This window comes from Panthera tigris, chromosome D1 (assembly GCF_018350195.1).
Source record: "Panthera tigris isolate Pti1 chromosome D1, P.tigris_Pti1_mat1.1, whole genome shotgun sequence".
NCBI classification, from domain to species: Eukaryota; Metazoa; Chordata; class Mammalia; order Carnivora; family Felidae; genus Panthera; species Panthera tigris.
The window spans coordinates 16,367,559-16,381,551 of record NC_056669.1 but is presented as its reverse complement, the minus strand read 5'-3'; the positions used below and the strand labels follow the sequence as shown (position 1 = coordinate 16,381,551).

The following is a 13,993-nucleotide window of genomic DNA, read 5'->3' as shown; positions in this document are numbered from 1 at the left end:
GCTTCTGTGTCTGGCTACTCGACTGCCCAGCTTACTGTTGGATGCTGGGAGAGAACAAGCGGGGCTCCGGGGGCTTTCCCAGGGTCCTACGGTGAAGATATAGCCCTCCCTCCTGGGGTCACAAGCTCTGACTTCCACTATGGGGGCCTCCCAGAGAGCTTGGCCAGCTGCCTTGAGCGGGACTGGGCAACCCAGAGGTGCCCTCAGCGAGTGCTGGGGTCCCGGACATCCCGCCCTGGCGAGCCCAGAGGCTGTGGAGGAGGGAGGGAGAGCCCTCTCTGGGCAGGCAGGCACGGAGCAGCATCCTCTGGTTCCATCTGAGTAGTATCCTCTCAGGGGCAGGGCTTGGCTTCCTGAGGCTCGGGGACTTCCCTGCCCAGGCCTGCTTTTCACCCTGCCTAGACGAAGGGGATGCCTCGTGGCTCTCGCTGAGGCCCAGAGAGACAGGCAAGCTCTGGGTTTGGCCTGCGGGCAGGGCGCCGGATGTGATGACCCCCAGAAGCCCCTTTCAGTCTGTCGTCCTTCTCTGGGGGCGGGTCTCCATCTCCGTTCTGACTCGCGGCGAAGTGCTCCCTCCGTGCGATTGCGACCCCTTTTCTGTGTAGCTTGCAGAGAGGGGGGCGGGAAGGAACGGACTGCCTCCTTCCTTATCAGTGCCCGGACCCGCCAGGACCCCGGACCCTACTGCCCCTGGCCCTCTTTACACTGGGCAGAGAAGACAGCAGGCCTTGGTTTTTACTTGTGCCTCCTTGGGGCTAAGGAAGGAGAATCTTTCCTGTCAGTGGCTTCTCTCTGCTGGCTGGGCCTTCTTTCTTCTGTAGGACACTGGCTGGCTGGTCTCTGAGGGCGCCTGGAGTCTGCCCTCAGTCTGCAGACCTCCCAGGGCCCAGTGACGCGGGGCTGGCCCAGCGCCATTTTGGTCAGGGCCAGGAGCAGCTTCTGGGATTGGGTCAGTCTGAGTTTCCTGCCTGGCCAAGATGCTGCAGGGCTGGTGGCCCGGCAGAACGTCTGTGTTTGTTAGTGACTGAGACATTAAGGCCGCGTTCTTTTGCCAGCTGGCCTTTCCTCAGCCTTGACCTCCATCCATCCCCTGGTGCTCAGCCTCTAGCTTCTTTCGGCAGGTGGGGCGAGAGGAGTGGTGGGTAGTGGTGCAGGTCGGTGGTCCCTGAGCTGACGGAGTGCATTCTGGGAGGGGACTGACTTCCGCGATGGGCAAGGGCAGAAGTAAAAGTTGTTTCCTGAGCTTCCAATGGTTACGATGAAACAAGGCGTGTGGGGGGTCAACTCAGCCCCAGGGGATACAGCTGGGCACAGGTATCCTTTGCTTTTGCCTTTGGGCTGCCTCCCCTCCCCGGCCTGCAGCCCAGCCCTGGGGCCGGAAGAAGCCATGGCAGGGATGTCCTGGAGAGAGGGGTTGGTTCATCCAGCTGCCCCACGTGAGGACACAGCTAGGCCACGGCGAGCTCTTAGGATCCCAGGTCCCGTGGAAGGGGCTCCAGTAACACCGCATCCCCCAAGGAAAGCAGAAACGAAGGGGGCCGGGACCTAGAAGGTGGTGAGGGAGGTAGCATTCTCTGACTCAGAGAGACTGCTCTTACGCCAGGTAGGGAAGAACTGGCAGAGGGAGGCGGGGCCGGCACAGCCCAGCTTGGTCAGGAGGCGCGACAGGTCACTACGGAACTTGACGCCCGCGAACGTGTAGAGCATGGGATTGAGACAGCAGTGGGCCACGCCCAGGAACTCGCTCATGGTGATGGCCACGGAGAGGTAGCCGTTCAGCTCACAGCTGTTGCTCACGGTCTTCAGCCTCGCCAGGGTGTCCAGGAAGATGACGACGTGGTAGGGTGACCAACAGAGAAAGAAGACACTCGTCACCAGGATGGCCACCCTGACCGCCTTCTGCCTCTGAGGGCGCCGCTGGGCCTGGCACAGCCGGTGCACCACTCCGACGTAGCACCAGGCCATCACCAGCATGGGCAGTAGGAAGCCCCCGAGGTGGTAGAGGAAGCGGGAGGTGAACCAGGCGTTGGTTTCAGCTCGGTTCTCCTGAGAGAAGGTACAGCGCGGCAGAGAGTCGTTGCGATGGAGGCGGCTCACTTTGGCGAAGAGGATTTCGGGCAAGGCGAAGAAGATGCCCGCCAGCCAGATGGTGGCACAGGTGATGTGGATGGAGAGGAGGCGGCGGTGGCGGTAGGCGTGGACGGCGTGGACGATGGCCAGGTAGCGGTCCACGGCGATGCAGGCCAGGAGCAGGCTGCTGCAGTAGAAGTTGATCTTGTGCAGGGCGATCACAGTTTTGCAGAGGAAAGTGCCCAGGAGCCAGCCCACGGAGCCCTCGACCACGGCAAAAGGCAGGATGAAGACCAGGAGGAGGTCGGCCACGGCCAGGTGGAACAGGAAGGTCTCGGTGGAGCTGCGGGTTTGCCGGTGGCGTTCCAGGATCACCAGCACCAGGATGTTGCCCATCATCCCCAGGAGGAAGATGAGGCCGTAGGCCACGGGCATGAACACGGCCTTGAAGGAGGACAGGAGGGGCCCCTCCGCTGTGGAGCAGAGGTGATTTTCCACCGCGGGGCTCTCCGTGCTGTCGCTGTAGTTGCCTAGTTCCTTGTACTGCAAGGGCAAGGAGACAGCAGGGCGGGGAACTGAGGACCCATCTCCCCCCTCACAGGGGGACCCCGAGTCCCCTGTAGATTTCTCCTGTCCTCCCCACCCCCACGCTGCCTTTGTCCCTGGACTCCCGATACACCGCACCGACCAAATCCCGACCTCCCCTTGTGTGTCCACGAACAAATCGCTTTGCCCTTTCCAGCTGCAGGTTTCGACTGTAAACGGGACTGATTCCTCGCGGGGTGGGGTGGTGACGAAGATGGAGGGAGATACGTGGTGGGAGAGGCTTCACGGACTCTGAAGGGCTGTGCACCTGTTAGGTGCTTTGAGTTTACGCGTCCTCGGGTAGGGAAGGCCGCCGGCTCACGGCATGGAATTGGAACTTCAGTTTTGGAAATGGGTCTGGTTGGGGCAAGGGGCCGTCTGCTCCCATTCCCAACAGAGCAGCGGGCGCTAAAACCTAAGATCCTGCTGAGGGGGCAGCTGCTGGTGTGGCCTACGGGCTTCCTCTTGATGCGTCTCCCTGTTCCTGAATGTCTTCACTGTAGCTGAAATTGTAGTGCTAGCCTCCTGCTTTGTTCACTCCGCATAACAAGCTCAGGTATGTGCTATTCCTGTCTTTTTTTTTTTTTTAATGTTTGTTTATTTTTGAGAGAGAGAGAGAGAGAGAGAGACAGACGGAGAGCGAGCAGGGGAGGGGCAGAGAGAGAGGGAGACAGAATTGGAAGCAGGCTCCAGGCTCCTGAGCTGTCAGCACAGAGCCTGACACGGGGCTCGAACTCGCTGTGAGATCACGACCCGAGCCGAAGTCAGACGCCTAACCGACTGAGCCACCCAGGCGCCCCTGGGATTTTCCTATCTTATGAAGGTCAGGTGTGTTTGAACCCACGTTGATCTCCCTCCAGAGCCGATTTTTCCACCACTACGCAGCCCTGCCTGGGCTTCCCTCCCTGCTCCTGCCCATCACTTGGGAGCTCCCTCCTCTGTTTCAGAAGAGAGGAAGGGGTGTTGCTGTTCCAAGAGAGGGTGGTGCGCCCACTTTGTCTCTGGAAGCTCCTCCTCCTCCCCTTCCTCCTCCCCTCACCTCCTCCTCCTTCTCCTCCCCCCCTCCTCCTCCCCCCTTACCCCACCCCACCAGCGCTCAGGTTGTTTACCCAGCTAACCGCAAAGGAAGACACGGTGTCTGTTTTCATACCTTTCACTCGCAGCTGTCCCCCTGCACCTGCTCCTCCTCACTTCCCAGCCCTGTTCTCCACCCCTCCCACCGGCCCCCTCCCCATGGTTTCAAACCAATTATAACCAACTTATGTGGGTTGAAAAAGACACTTCTATAAATGATGAGCCCCGGGGAGGCAGAGGATGGGACAGGATACTCGGCACAGAAGCTCTAGATGGTCTCACACTGCCCTTCTTCCAGGAGAGTGAGGGTCTTGCACAAAGCAGGAGATGGTTACACTGCCACCCAGGGGCCCCAGTTGTGGGTCACACATTCGCTCTCAGTGGGCAGACCCAGGTCCCCAACCTGTGTCTTTCCTTCCGGTCCCCGGGGCAAGTGGGTCTGGGGGAAGGGGGTGGGGGATACATCGGTGCGATGGCAGAGCCCTCTGCCTCCCCCCACCCCGCATCCCTCTGCCACAGCCTCAGTCCAGCCCTTCTTCGCCCTACCGCCTCCATGGCCCCATGCCAGCAACTTCTCCACCCTTGTCCATCCGCCAAACACAGGAGGAATTTTCCAACCCGCAGATCCCATCAGTGTCCTGCTTAAAGTCCTTCGTTGGTCCCCGGTTACCTGTAAGCAGTGGTTTTCTTTTCACCTTTACCCCCCTCGCCCAGTTTCACATTTAATAGCAAAGCCAATTATAAGAAGTCATGTCTGTGATGCAATTACTCAATAGGAGATTGGCATAAGCCAGTCTCCGTGCATTCACACAACAGAATACGATGTAGTTCTCAAAAAGAAATGAGATTAACTGCCTGTTCTCTTTGACACACACGGCCACGTTTCAGATCCGATTGCAGGGCACTCCACACAGCGTGATCCCATCCAGGGACTGTCCTTGCAGGGCTTCCTGGGGCTGGAGGGGTGGGGAGGAGGGGGGAGGGGGAGGCTCAGCTCCTCTCCTTGCCTTCAAACCAGACTTCTCCACTCTTGTCTCGTGTGGTGTTTCACACAGAAGCTCTCGTTTAATAAAAAAAAAAAAAACAAAAAACAAAAAACAAAACAAAACAAAAAAACACAGCTCTACTTTCATTTGAAAACCATGGGCTTGCAGGGTGACGTCTGAACTCCCCTATGGGGGCTTGACGTGTCTACAAAATGTATATTCCTCCAACTTTTCAAGCCTTGCCTTCTACTTTATCGCCTTAGGCGCCCTGTCCTCCAGGTTCATCATTCCCGTCTCCAAAACTTTGCTCCAACTCTACCTTTTGCAGAATAACTCTTTCTCCCCACGACTGCCTGTCTCATTAATGCCTATGTTTCTTCCAAGGTCCCACTCAGCCCCACCTTCCTACCTCCCTCCTTCCTAGCTTGGAACTCGATTCTCTTCTTACATTCTCTGCGTCTTTTTAACAAAGTTTTTTCATCTTTATTTACTTTGAGAGAGAGAGCAGGGGGAGGAACAGAGAGAGAGAGAGAGAGAGAGAGAGAGAGAGAGAATCCCAAGCAGGCTCTGCACTGTCAGCACAGAGCCTGACCTAGGGCTCCATGCCACGATCCCACGATCCCGCTAACTGTGAGATCGTGACCTGAGCCAAATCAAGAGTCGGACGCTTAGCTGACTGAGCCACGCAGGCGCCCCTCTCTGTGTCGTTACTACCGCTGAGAGCAGTTTCTCAGAGAGGGCCGGGGGCCCTTGTATTCCAAAGTTTGAGGCAAGTCCCTCTCTGTGCCTCTGCAGAAACTCAAACACTTTTTTTCACCCTTCCTCGGTTCCTGCCTCCTCCCAATACCCTTGAGAGCCTAGAGCCCATCTTGGGTTCTGTCCCCATACCGGGAGCTATTTCCAATATGCTCGTTGACTCCTATTGGAATTGACCAGGAGGTACACGGGGGAAACAGTGAGGTGAGTGGTGAGCAAAGCAATTCAGACCAGGGGCGAAGAGATAGGGGGGGCCTGGGGCAGTGAGTGGGGCTGGACTCCGCCTACCTTTGGGGGGGGAGCCTGGCCGCCCACTGCCCCTTGGGCAACGTCTGGCCGGTGTAGGTACAGCCCGCCTACCTGACCCGGGAGGCCCTTTATGAGAACCACTCAAATCCTTACCCTCTAAAGCATCCAGGCTGATTGGTTTATTGCCCATTTAACATCCGCACGGCGGGAGGTGCCCCTAGGACCCTAGAACTCCCATCTCCTGAGAAGCTGGGTTTCAAAGAGGGTTGAGGGGAGCTATCTTTTCCTTCTTGCCAAGAGGTATTTGTTTGGAAAAGTGCTCGGGCAGGGAGGGCAACAACATGGGAGGAAGCCGGTTTGAGGGGTGCTGGGAGTTGTTAGTACATCTCAGCAGGAGGTGTCAAACAGACATTTTGGGGGCTCAGAAGTGACACATGTGAAAGCCACTTCCCATACCTAGGGGATCAGTCGCCCCGCCCCTCCCCGAACCATGGAGAGAGGTAGTGAGGCAAGGTTGACTCTGGCCTGGTGGGAAGATGAGGAACCTAATCCTAAATACGTCGAATCCTAAATACGCTGGGGAGTGGGGTGCAGAAGGGAACCCTCCAAGGCTCACACCCTGAGGGAGCTCAGTGCAGGCAATCTGGCCGAGCGCTTACTCATTCTTTGACATCAAAAGCTGCAGGAACCCGGGGCCCTCAGGCACACACATACCCTGACAGCAGCATGCACCGTGTAGAGACTCAGCCACGTGCCCAGGCCAGGCCACGAGGGCATGTGGCCTAGGCAGGTACCCAGCAGAGAGCCTGCACAGGAGCCGGGGGCTCATGCCCCAGAGAAGGCAAGGAGACCTGATGAGCAGGATAAAGCTGAGCAGTGAGCCAGGAATCCAGGTAGAAATTGCCCTGAGCACCGGGGACAGGGCGAGAGGAGTTAGAACATTCTGTGTTCTGGTGTTGAGGAGAAGAGAGGATGGGCCGGGGGGAGGAGGGGAGCAGGTGCATCGGGGCGCTGCACTGGCCAGCGTGAGGATTAGCAAACATTTGCTGATTAGACTGTGTGAGCTGGTGGGGCAGGGGCTAACCGGGGCATTCCTCCGGAGTCTGTCCCGGACCCTCACCCCTTTGACACTCTCCACCCTGTCTTAGCTGACACGGCTGGGGGACCCTTCCAGGCAACGCAGCGTCCTCCACAACCTGGAACTAGAGGCCCAAGCTGACCAGATGGAATCGGCAGGGGAAAACATAGAGACCTAGACGCGGGTTTAAGATTTCAACCGTCAGGGGACAAGTTAGGGAAGACCTGGCTTACCGACAGTTGATGAAGAAAAAGGCCCGAGAGTCTGTTGGTTGCTAGCTTAAGATGAGTCAACAGGGTGACGCGGCTGCCAGAAAGGCTCCCGTCACCTTACTTAGGTGAACAGAAACCTGTAGGTGGGCAGCCGACACCATCGCAGTTTGTTTGGTCTGGACAAGGGTGACCAGTTTGCTGAGGGGTCTGGAAATCCCCACCCTGGGAGGAAGTTTTCTGAGTACCGGGGTGCAGAGTCTTAGGAGAAGAAGACCCGAGCCCAGGACAGATGCCTTCTTCAAGGACTGGAAGAACCACCATAGGCAAGAGGGCGGGACGGGCTCACTGTTTGAGGCTCTCGAGGGCAGATGGGGAGGGATGGGCAGAGGCTGGGGGTTGGGTGTTTCAGTCAAAGGAGAAAGGAGCTTCTCACAGGCAGAACTCTCCCACGGTGGGTTGGGGTCCCCTGGGAGGAGGAAGAATGGGCTCAAGTATTCGGGAAGGGATTCCGGCCCTGGACGGGAGACTGGGCTCTGCCCTCGAGTGCCTCTCACTCACAGCTCCCAGATGCTCGGATTCTCGGGCTGTCATGCTCTGCCCAAGGATGAGCACGATCTTCAGGTAGCTCGGCACCTGTGGGGGAGCTTCGCTTCTCTAGCTGTCTGTCCTGTGGCCAGACTGACCTTGGCGTTCAGCCCCCCAGAGAGCGCCGGCCTGCTGGGTGCTGTGGCTCATCCGGGCAGAACCCCGGGAGCCCAGGGGCCTGAGTCATACTGGCCGCAGGACGCGTCTGCACACAGACGCAGGTCATTGCTCTGGCCTTAGGGAGCACCCACAGGTTCCGTCTCCTTTTGTGTCCTTGTCTGGATATTCCCAGCCAAGAGTCAAGAGCTGTGAATGGAGTCAGCCGGGCATCTGTCCTTCCAGCCTTCAGTGGCTTGAGGACTGAGATCGGGCTAAGGGTGCGAATGGGGGTCTGTGTCCCTGATCCCATTCTTCCTTTTGAGGGTCCACACTCCCAAAAGACCATCTGAGACTCTGGCTTGCCACTTGAAGGAAGAAGAGATGTGGGGCCTGGTTTGCCTCCCTCCCCCCTTCTCCCTCCCCCCCTTCAGAAGTGAAGCCGCCAGGCTCCTCTTTCCTCTGTACCCAGGGTTTTGGCCATTAGGAACATGGTACTGCCCCGGATGTGGTTCTGGGGGGAGACTTTAAGCTACTTCTACGTTTTTGTTTTTTTTTTTAATGTTTATTGATTGAGAGAGAGAGAGAGAGACCACGAGTGGGGGCAGAGAGGGAGAGGGGCAGGAAGAGAGAGAGAGAGAGAGAGGGAGAGAGTACCAAGCAGGCTCCCAGCTGTCAGTGCAGAGCCCGACACGGGGCTCGAACCCACGAACCACGAGATCATGGCCTAAGCTGAAATCAAGAGTCAGACGCTTAAGCAACTGAGCCACGCAGGTGCTCCAAAGCTACTTCTATCTTTGCGCAGAATCTTTAGGTTTTGGGGGAGGGTCCCCATGTGGCACCCCAAAGTCAATTTACACTTTGGGGACAGTCACCTAGTCTGAGGGACAGGTAGATGTGTACCCTAGGTTTTGTACAGCAACCATCTCGTGGGTCAGCACCCACTTGAGACATTTTGTCTGGTCATTCCTGAAAGACTATTCGTTCTTGTCTCCTGATTCTCAGGGCCTAGTCCGTGGCCCCTTTTTCTGCCGTTCTGCCACAGGGGTGGGATCTGTGTCCTTAAGGAAGGCAAGAGTTCCCGGCGGAGGCTGCGGTCTGTATGTCTGAGCCCAGATTCGCCCCAACACTGAACCCTCCCCAGGCTGGACCTGGGTCTCTCCCTCACCTCCGATTCCTCAAATCACCTCCAGTTGGGGCCCTCTGCCCTGGGATTCTTCTGGGACTTTTGACCTATTTGGCGTGGGGGATCCTTCCCTCTCCCAACGCATGGCCCGAGACAGCCTGGGCTGGTTTGGGTTCCTCTTCCTTGCACCTTGATGAAATGAGGTGATACACGTGGACGGGCTTTGATGCTCTGCCCACAGCGAAATGTTTTGGGGGGACCATCACTGAGGAGAGGATAGGGGAGTCCAGGTCCTGGGGTTGGACCAGATCCGTCCTGCTTTTTAGCAGCTTCCCCTCCTGGCTGGTGTGGTGGGGCTGGAGGTGAGGTTTTCCCCCAGCCCCTGTAGGTCCCCCAGCCCAGGCCCCGGGGCTGTCAAGAGGAGGCTCTGCACTCTCAGATCAAGGTTCCTGTGGACAGAGACTTCTCTAGGTCTGCCGAGGTCTGCCTTCCCAGCAGGATCGGTCCCTGGTACACCCACCCCAGGGACCTGGCTCCTTGTGCTTAGTCAGCCATCTAGAGTTTTTGTGTAGGTCCGCCACTCATGGGGATTGGCTGCTCATCTTTTAAAAATGGACATTTCCAGTGGCTGGAGTTGATCTCAGAATTCAAGAGGCGGAAGGGAAGACAGGATGACCAACACCTGGCTGTGGCCAAGGGCCCTCAGTTCGTAACAAGTAGTCGGGTCGCTCTCCCCGGGCTGCTGGTGGTCTTTGATATATGGGACGCACCCTGTTGTCCCCTGGCCTCTGCCACCACCTGTCTCTAGTAGGTCACGCAGTGGAGTGGCGCATGCAGTTAGGGGAAACTCCTGTGGTTTCTCAGAAGCCAGGAGTGGCCAGATCTTGGGTTGGTTACTATGCGTCCAACTGGGTCAGGGTTCGTGGTCAGCTCGAAGCTGTGGGCAGAGGAAAACATCCACTAACCTACTCGGGTGAGGCCAGGGGCCAAGACTGGGGGCCAGGGTGGGAGGTTGGCACCTTGTCAGGGCGGTGGGGTTTTAGCCTGATTGAGGGTACTGCCCAGAGTCTGTCATTTCTCTCAGGGCCAACTTTATGGACATGTGGCCTGTGCAGTCACGCCGGGCCCTGTACTGAGAAGAGCTCCACGCTTGGTTTAGGGCTCTGCGATGGCTATCTTGAAATTCTTAATTTTTGAACAAGGGGCCCTGCGTTTTCATTTTGTATTGGCTCCCACAGGCTAGGCGGCGGGTCGGATCAGACTGATGGTTCTGGCTCTGCTTTTTATCTGATTGGGTCTGAGGGACCAGACTTGGGGTAATTAGCTCTTGCCCTCACATTCTCGGCGGCTTCCTAGCTCTGGGATCTGGGCAAGTGGGCGGGCTTTTCCAAGCACGTCTGGGAACCCGGCTGGTAGAGTTCCAGCATGGATTCCAGCCGGTGGAACTGAAGGGTGTTGGAGAACATTTCAGGGTGAGTTTAGGGTCAGGAAAGCAAGTGGGCGTTGGGAGAAAGGATTTGGATCTTTTCTGATCCAGCCCAGAGTGTAGCTCAAAGAGAAGTCCTTTCCCTAGAAGTGCCATTGGCCACGGGAGGAAAGGAGGAAAGAAGTTCCCCAAAGATCCTCCTAAAGAGCCCTCTCCTGCCGACACACAGGAGCACCAGAGTCTCTGCTTTAGCTCTTCCCTACACACCTCCTTTGCGAGCCCAGTGACAGCCAAGCCAGCTGAACCTCTGCTTCACAGGAGGGACTTGGGTGAGAAGCAGAGTGTGATTCTCGGAATCATTTTCTTAGCCCATCCGAGAACACCTCAACTCTAGAGATTCCAGTGCTCTGACGGGGACCACAACATGCTTTAAAACATTTCTAGCATTAACACAGTTTCTCCCACCAATTTGGCATCCCTGTGCCCCCCCCCGACTCTGACCCCATGTGGTCCCCTCCCTTGCTGGCCACCTGGTCTCACAGTTCCTTGGTTTAGCACCCAGTTACTGTCTAAGTTTCCAGTGAGTGGGGGTTTTGTCTTCATGGGTAGACCGTGAGCTATCTGAGGGCCGGGACCAAATCCTCGGCTTCTCCATTCAATACAGAATGTAGTGCCCTGATGATACAATCATATAGCAAGTGATGGATAAATATCCTGGAACAGCACCAGGTTCCTGACGGTAAGAACACCTCCAAAGTACTTTCCCATCTAGACCCTTATTCCAGCCCTAAAAGATAAGAGGAGGACCTTTTTCTGAAGAACGGAGAGGCAAAGTGACTTGTTCCAGGTCACATAGCAAGCCCGGGAGGATGCAGGACTGGAACCCAAAATTCTGATCCCCTCTAAAGGATGTCTATTTAAAGCAACAACTCTACTTCTCTGCTTCCTCCTTGGAATGGGGAAATACAGTCTTAAAAGGCAGGTGCCATTGGGCCTGTCTAGATTCTGCTGATCCACAGCGGGAGGGGACTCCACAGCTGTCCCCTCTTCCCTAAGCCCTGGGCACAGGAAATTAAGAATTCCAAGCGGGGTCTGGGTGACCATCTGTCTCTACTCACCATGTCCTCCAGGTTGTAGTTGATAAGGTCCATGTCCAGGGTTAAGGGGTAGTTCATGCTTGTAGCCGTATGTCACCAGACTGGTCACTGTCTGATGTTGAGAGGCTCTCTGCCTGGTGCCTATAGAGAGGTGGCAGCCGTCAGCTGCAAATTTAAGCAAATGAGTTGCGCACTGTCTCCTGGGGCCGCGTAGGACCCGCTGTCTGCCTCACAACTCATCGCTTTTTTTTTTTTTTTTTCCACTGGGTCTTTTTTTTTTTGAAGAAAAAGGGAAAATCCCCATAGCATCAGTGCTAGTCAAGCATTTCGGCTTCTTTCCTGGCAATAGTTGTCTCAATGGGGCTTGTGACAGATACGAAGGCTGCCCCTCGCCTCTCCTCCCTGTACCTCCCAATAAGGGAGTTGTAGCTTGTAATGACAACCACCACACCAGTCAGTGGTGGCAACGAGGGACACTCCAGATAGAAAGGGAAGAGGAGAGCCCTTCCAGGACCTCCTCTCCAAGTCACCTCCAAGCCTTCACCTCTCTCGCCACTAGGGTGACCAATCATCTGGTTTGCCACCAACCGAAAGTCCCCTGTCCTGGGAAACCCCTCACTCCCAGGCAAATGGGGACGCTTGGTCATCCAACTTGCTGCTATCCTTTTGCCTGGTCAAGGGCAAAACCTCTTGCCTTTCCAGCTCAAGTCCTGGAGAGAAACGTTAGAAACTTTCAAAGGGAACATCATTAAAACATTACTGGAAGGCAAAAATAAAGTCACCCAAATTACCAGCACAAAAACATAAACAGTCACCGAGTCGTCTTCTGACTCAAAAGAATGATGTTTCGGCTACACATTAACTTGGTTGGCACCTAATTATTAACAGCAGCCACTACCCAGCTGGAGCAGAGTTTTACACAGGAGGATCCTGAGGCTCAGAATGGGAGAGGAACATCCCCAGGACCCACAACTAACCAGTGGCAGAGCGGGGACCCGAACCCAGGTGTCCTCACGGCACATTCAGAGTTTTCCGTATACACCAGGCTGCCACTCTCACAGGCTCATGTGACCCTCGCGTTTCCCTCAACTCTGTCCTGTCTGAGGACCCCTTCCTTTAAGAAGCCCCTTTGTAGGCACAGATCAATTTCCTCTCCACACCTCATCTTTGGGCCCTTTCTTCCAGGAGCGGGGCATTTCCTCTCTTGGGCCACAATGTCGTGAAAACAGTGACTGTGCACACAGGGGTACCCACACATGACATGCCACTTCTTTGCTCTTGTCATCAGCTTCCTTTCCAGCCAGATTACCCTTTGCTGGGACTCCACCCTTTCTAGTGCCTTCCTTCACCTTTTCCTCCATATTCATCCCCCCTCTTTCTCTCCTATTCGCCTCGTTTATAACCCCCGCTGCACCCCCAACAGACACAGCTTTCTTGGATTTCAACGACTTGAAGAACCCAGGCTTCTGTTTGCGCTGTTGGGGCCTGTCTTTCCCTCCTCATTCGCTCACCGCCTTTGGCAACTGCTTTCAAGGAGGAAGAACCCGAGGACAAGGGGTGGGAGTTCCTCTTCTGTATTTCCAGTCCTGAAATGCTCAGAAGGAAGCTGCCCCAATGTTTCCTGTGTCCCATGCTTGCTAAGCGCTCCCCGTTCTTCCAGCCCCATGCCCCAACATCTCTGCCCCTCCAAACCATTGATAACATTCAACTTAGTTTTTGCTACTTCTAAGGACATTGATCAGGAGGGAATACAGCATACGGAATCATATGGGAACCAGAAGGAAATTTGGAAGATAAGCCAGTCCCTTCTCATTCCCCGTCCCCTGCCCCCAGCAAATGCAAGATTCTTGTCACTACATCTTTATCACACGGTCACCCGGTATTGGACAAACATCACTAAGGGTGAGAAACTTGTTCCTCTCAAGAGCTTGGTGTTTTAAGGCAGGATGATTTAATCATCGCAAGCAGGTTCCTCATGCTGAGTCAAAGTGTATCTCCCTGTAACTCATCCCAGAGGTCCTGGCACTGCCTTCGTCCTGATTGTCTAATAAGCACCTTCTGAAGACGGATCCCACATCCCCATTAGTCTTCTCCTCTTCAAAATACATATTCTGCGTGTCTCCAGTCATTTCAGAGGACGTGATTTCTGAGTCCCTCATCAGCCTCTGGGTGATTTCTGGTTATCGGTCCACATATTCTCTGTCTAGGACAAAATATACAAAGGTAAGAGTTTCTTTGTTCGAGACTCCGTACGTATATAACCATGATTAAAATGGGCTTTCCTATAGGCTCCCGCTCCCCTTGACAACGTGCCTAACACACTTCATTTTGGTGGTTCTCCTGCATCATCTCAGCCTGTGAAGGACAACTTTTCAAATCCTGATTCGGTCATCTGATGATGTGTTAACAACATAGGTAAGCACGCCATTCTTCGGTCTCTCCGAGTCCCGATGGAAAATATGGGCAGGACAACGTCAAACACGGAGCTCTGCTTCCTGCATTAGAGGCCCATTGTTCTCTAAGGCCAGGGAAGGCTTTCGTGGGAGAAGTGGGACATGAGCCGGACATTGAAAGTTTGGATAAAGACCTGAAGTGACTAGAGGGGAGGGTGCATGGCTAGGGGGCATGGGAGATAATGAGGACTGCATGAAAA

The 13,993-nt window shown here is 55.4% G+C and overlaps 1 protein-coding gene across 1 annotated transcript; it reads right to left on the bottom strand.

Annotated features, from left to right (window-relative positions):
• Positions 1-68: 68 nt before the first annotated feature.
• CXCR5 (C-X-C motif chemokine receptor 5) lies at positions 69-13,569 on the bottom strand. Its single transcript, XM_007080375.3, has 2 exons — positions 11,362-13,569; positions 69-2,613 (listed from the first exon to the last, which is right to left on the bottom strand). The coding sequence occupies exons 1-2, from the start codon at positions 11,416-11,418 to the stop codon at positions 1,546-1,548; spliced, it is 1,125 nt and encodes a 374-aa protein (XP_007080437.1). The 5' UTR covers positions 11,419-13,569; the 3' UTR covers positions 69-1,545.
• Between the last annotated feature and the right edge of the window lie 424 nt (positions 13,570-13,993).

What these genes read in the sequence shown, in the direction of transcription:
- CXCR5 (XM_007080375.3), bottom strand. Translation starts at nt 11,418, where the DNA reads ATGAACTACCCCTTAACCCTGGACATGGACCTTATCAACTACAACCTG. An exon ending in ACTACAACCTGGAGGACATG is followed by an intron (nt 2,614 to 11,361) that starts GTGAGTAGAGAC and finishes TTGCCCTTGCAG; the next exon opens with TACAAGGAACTAGGCAACTA.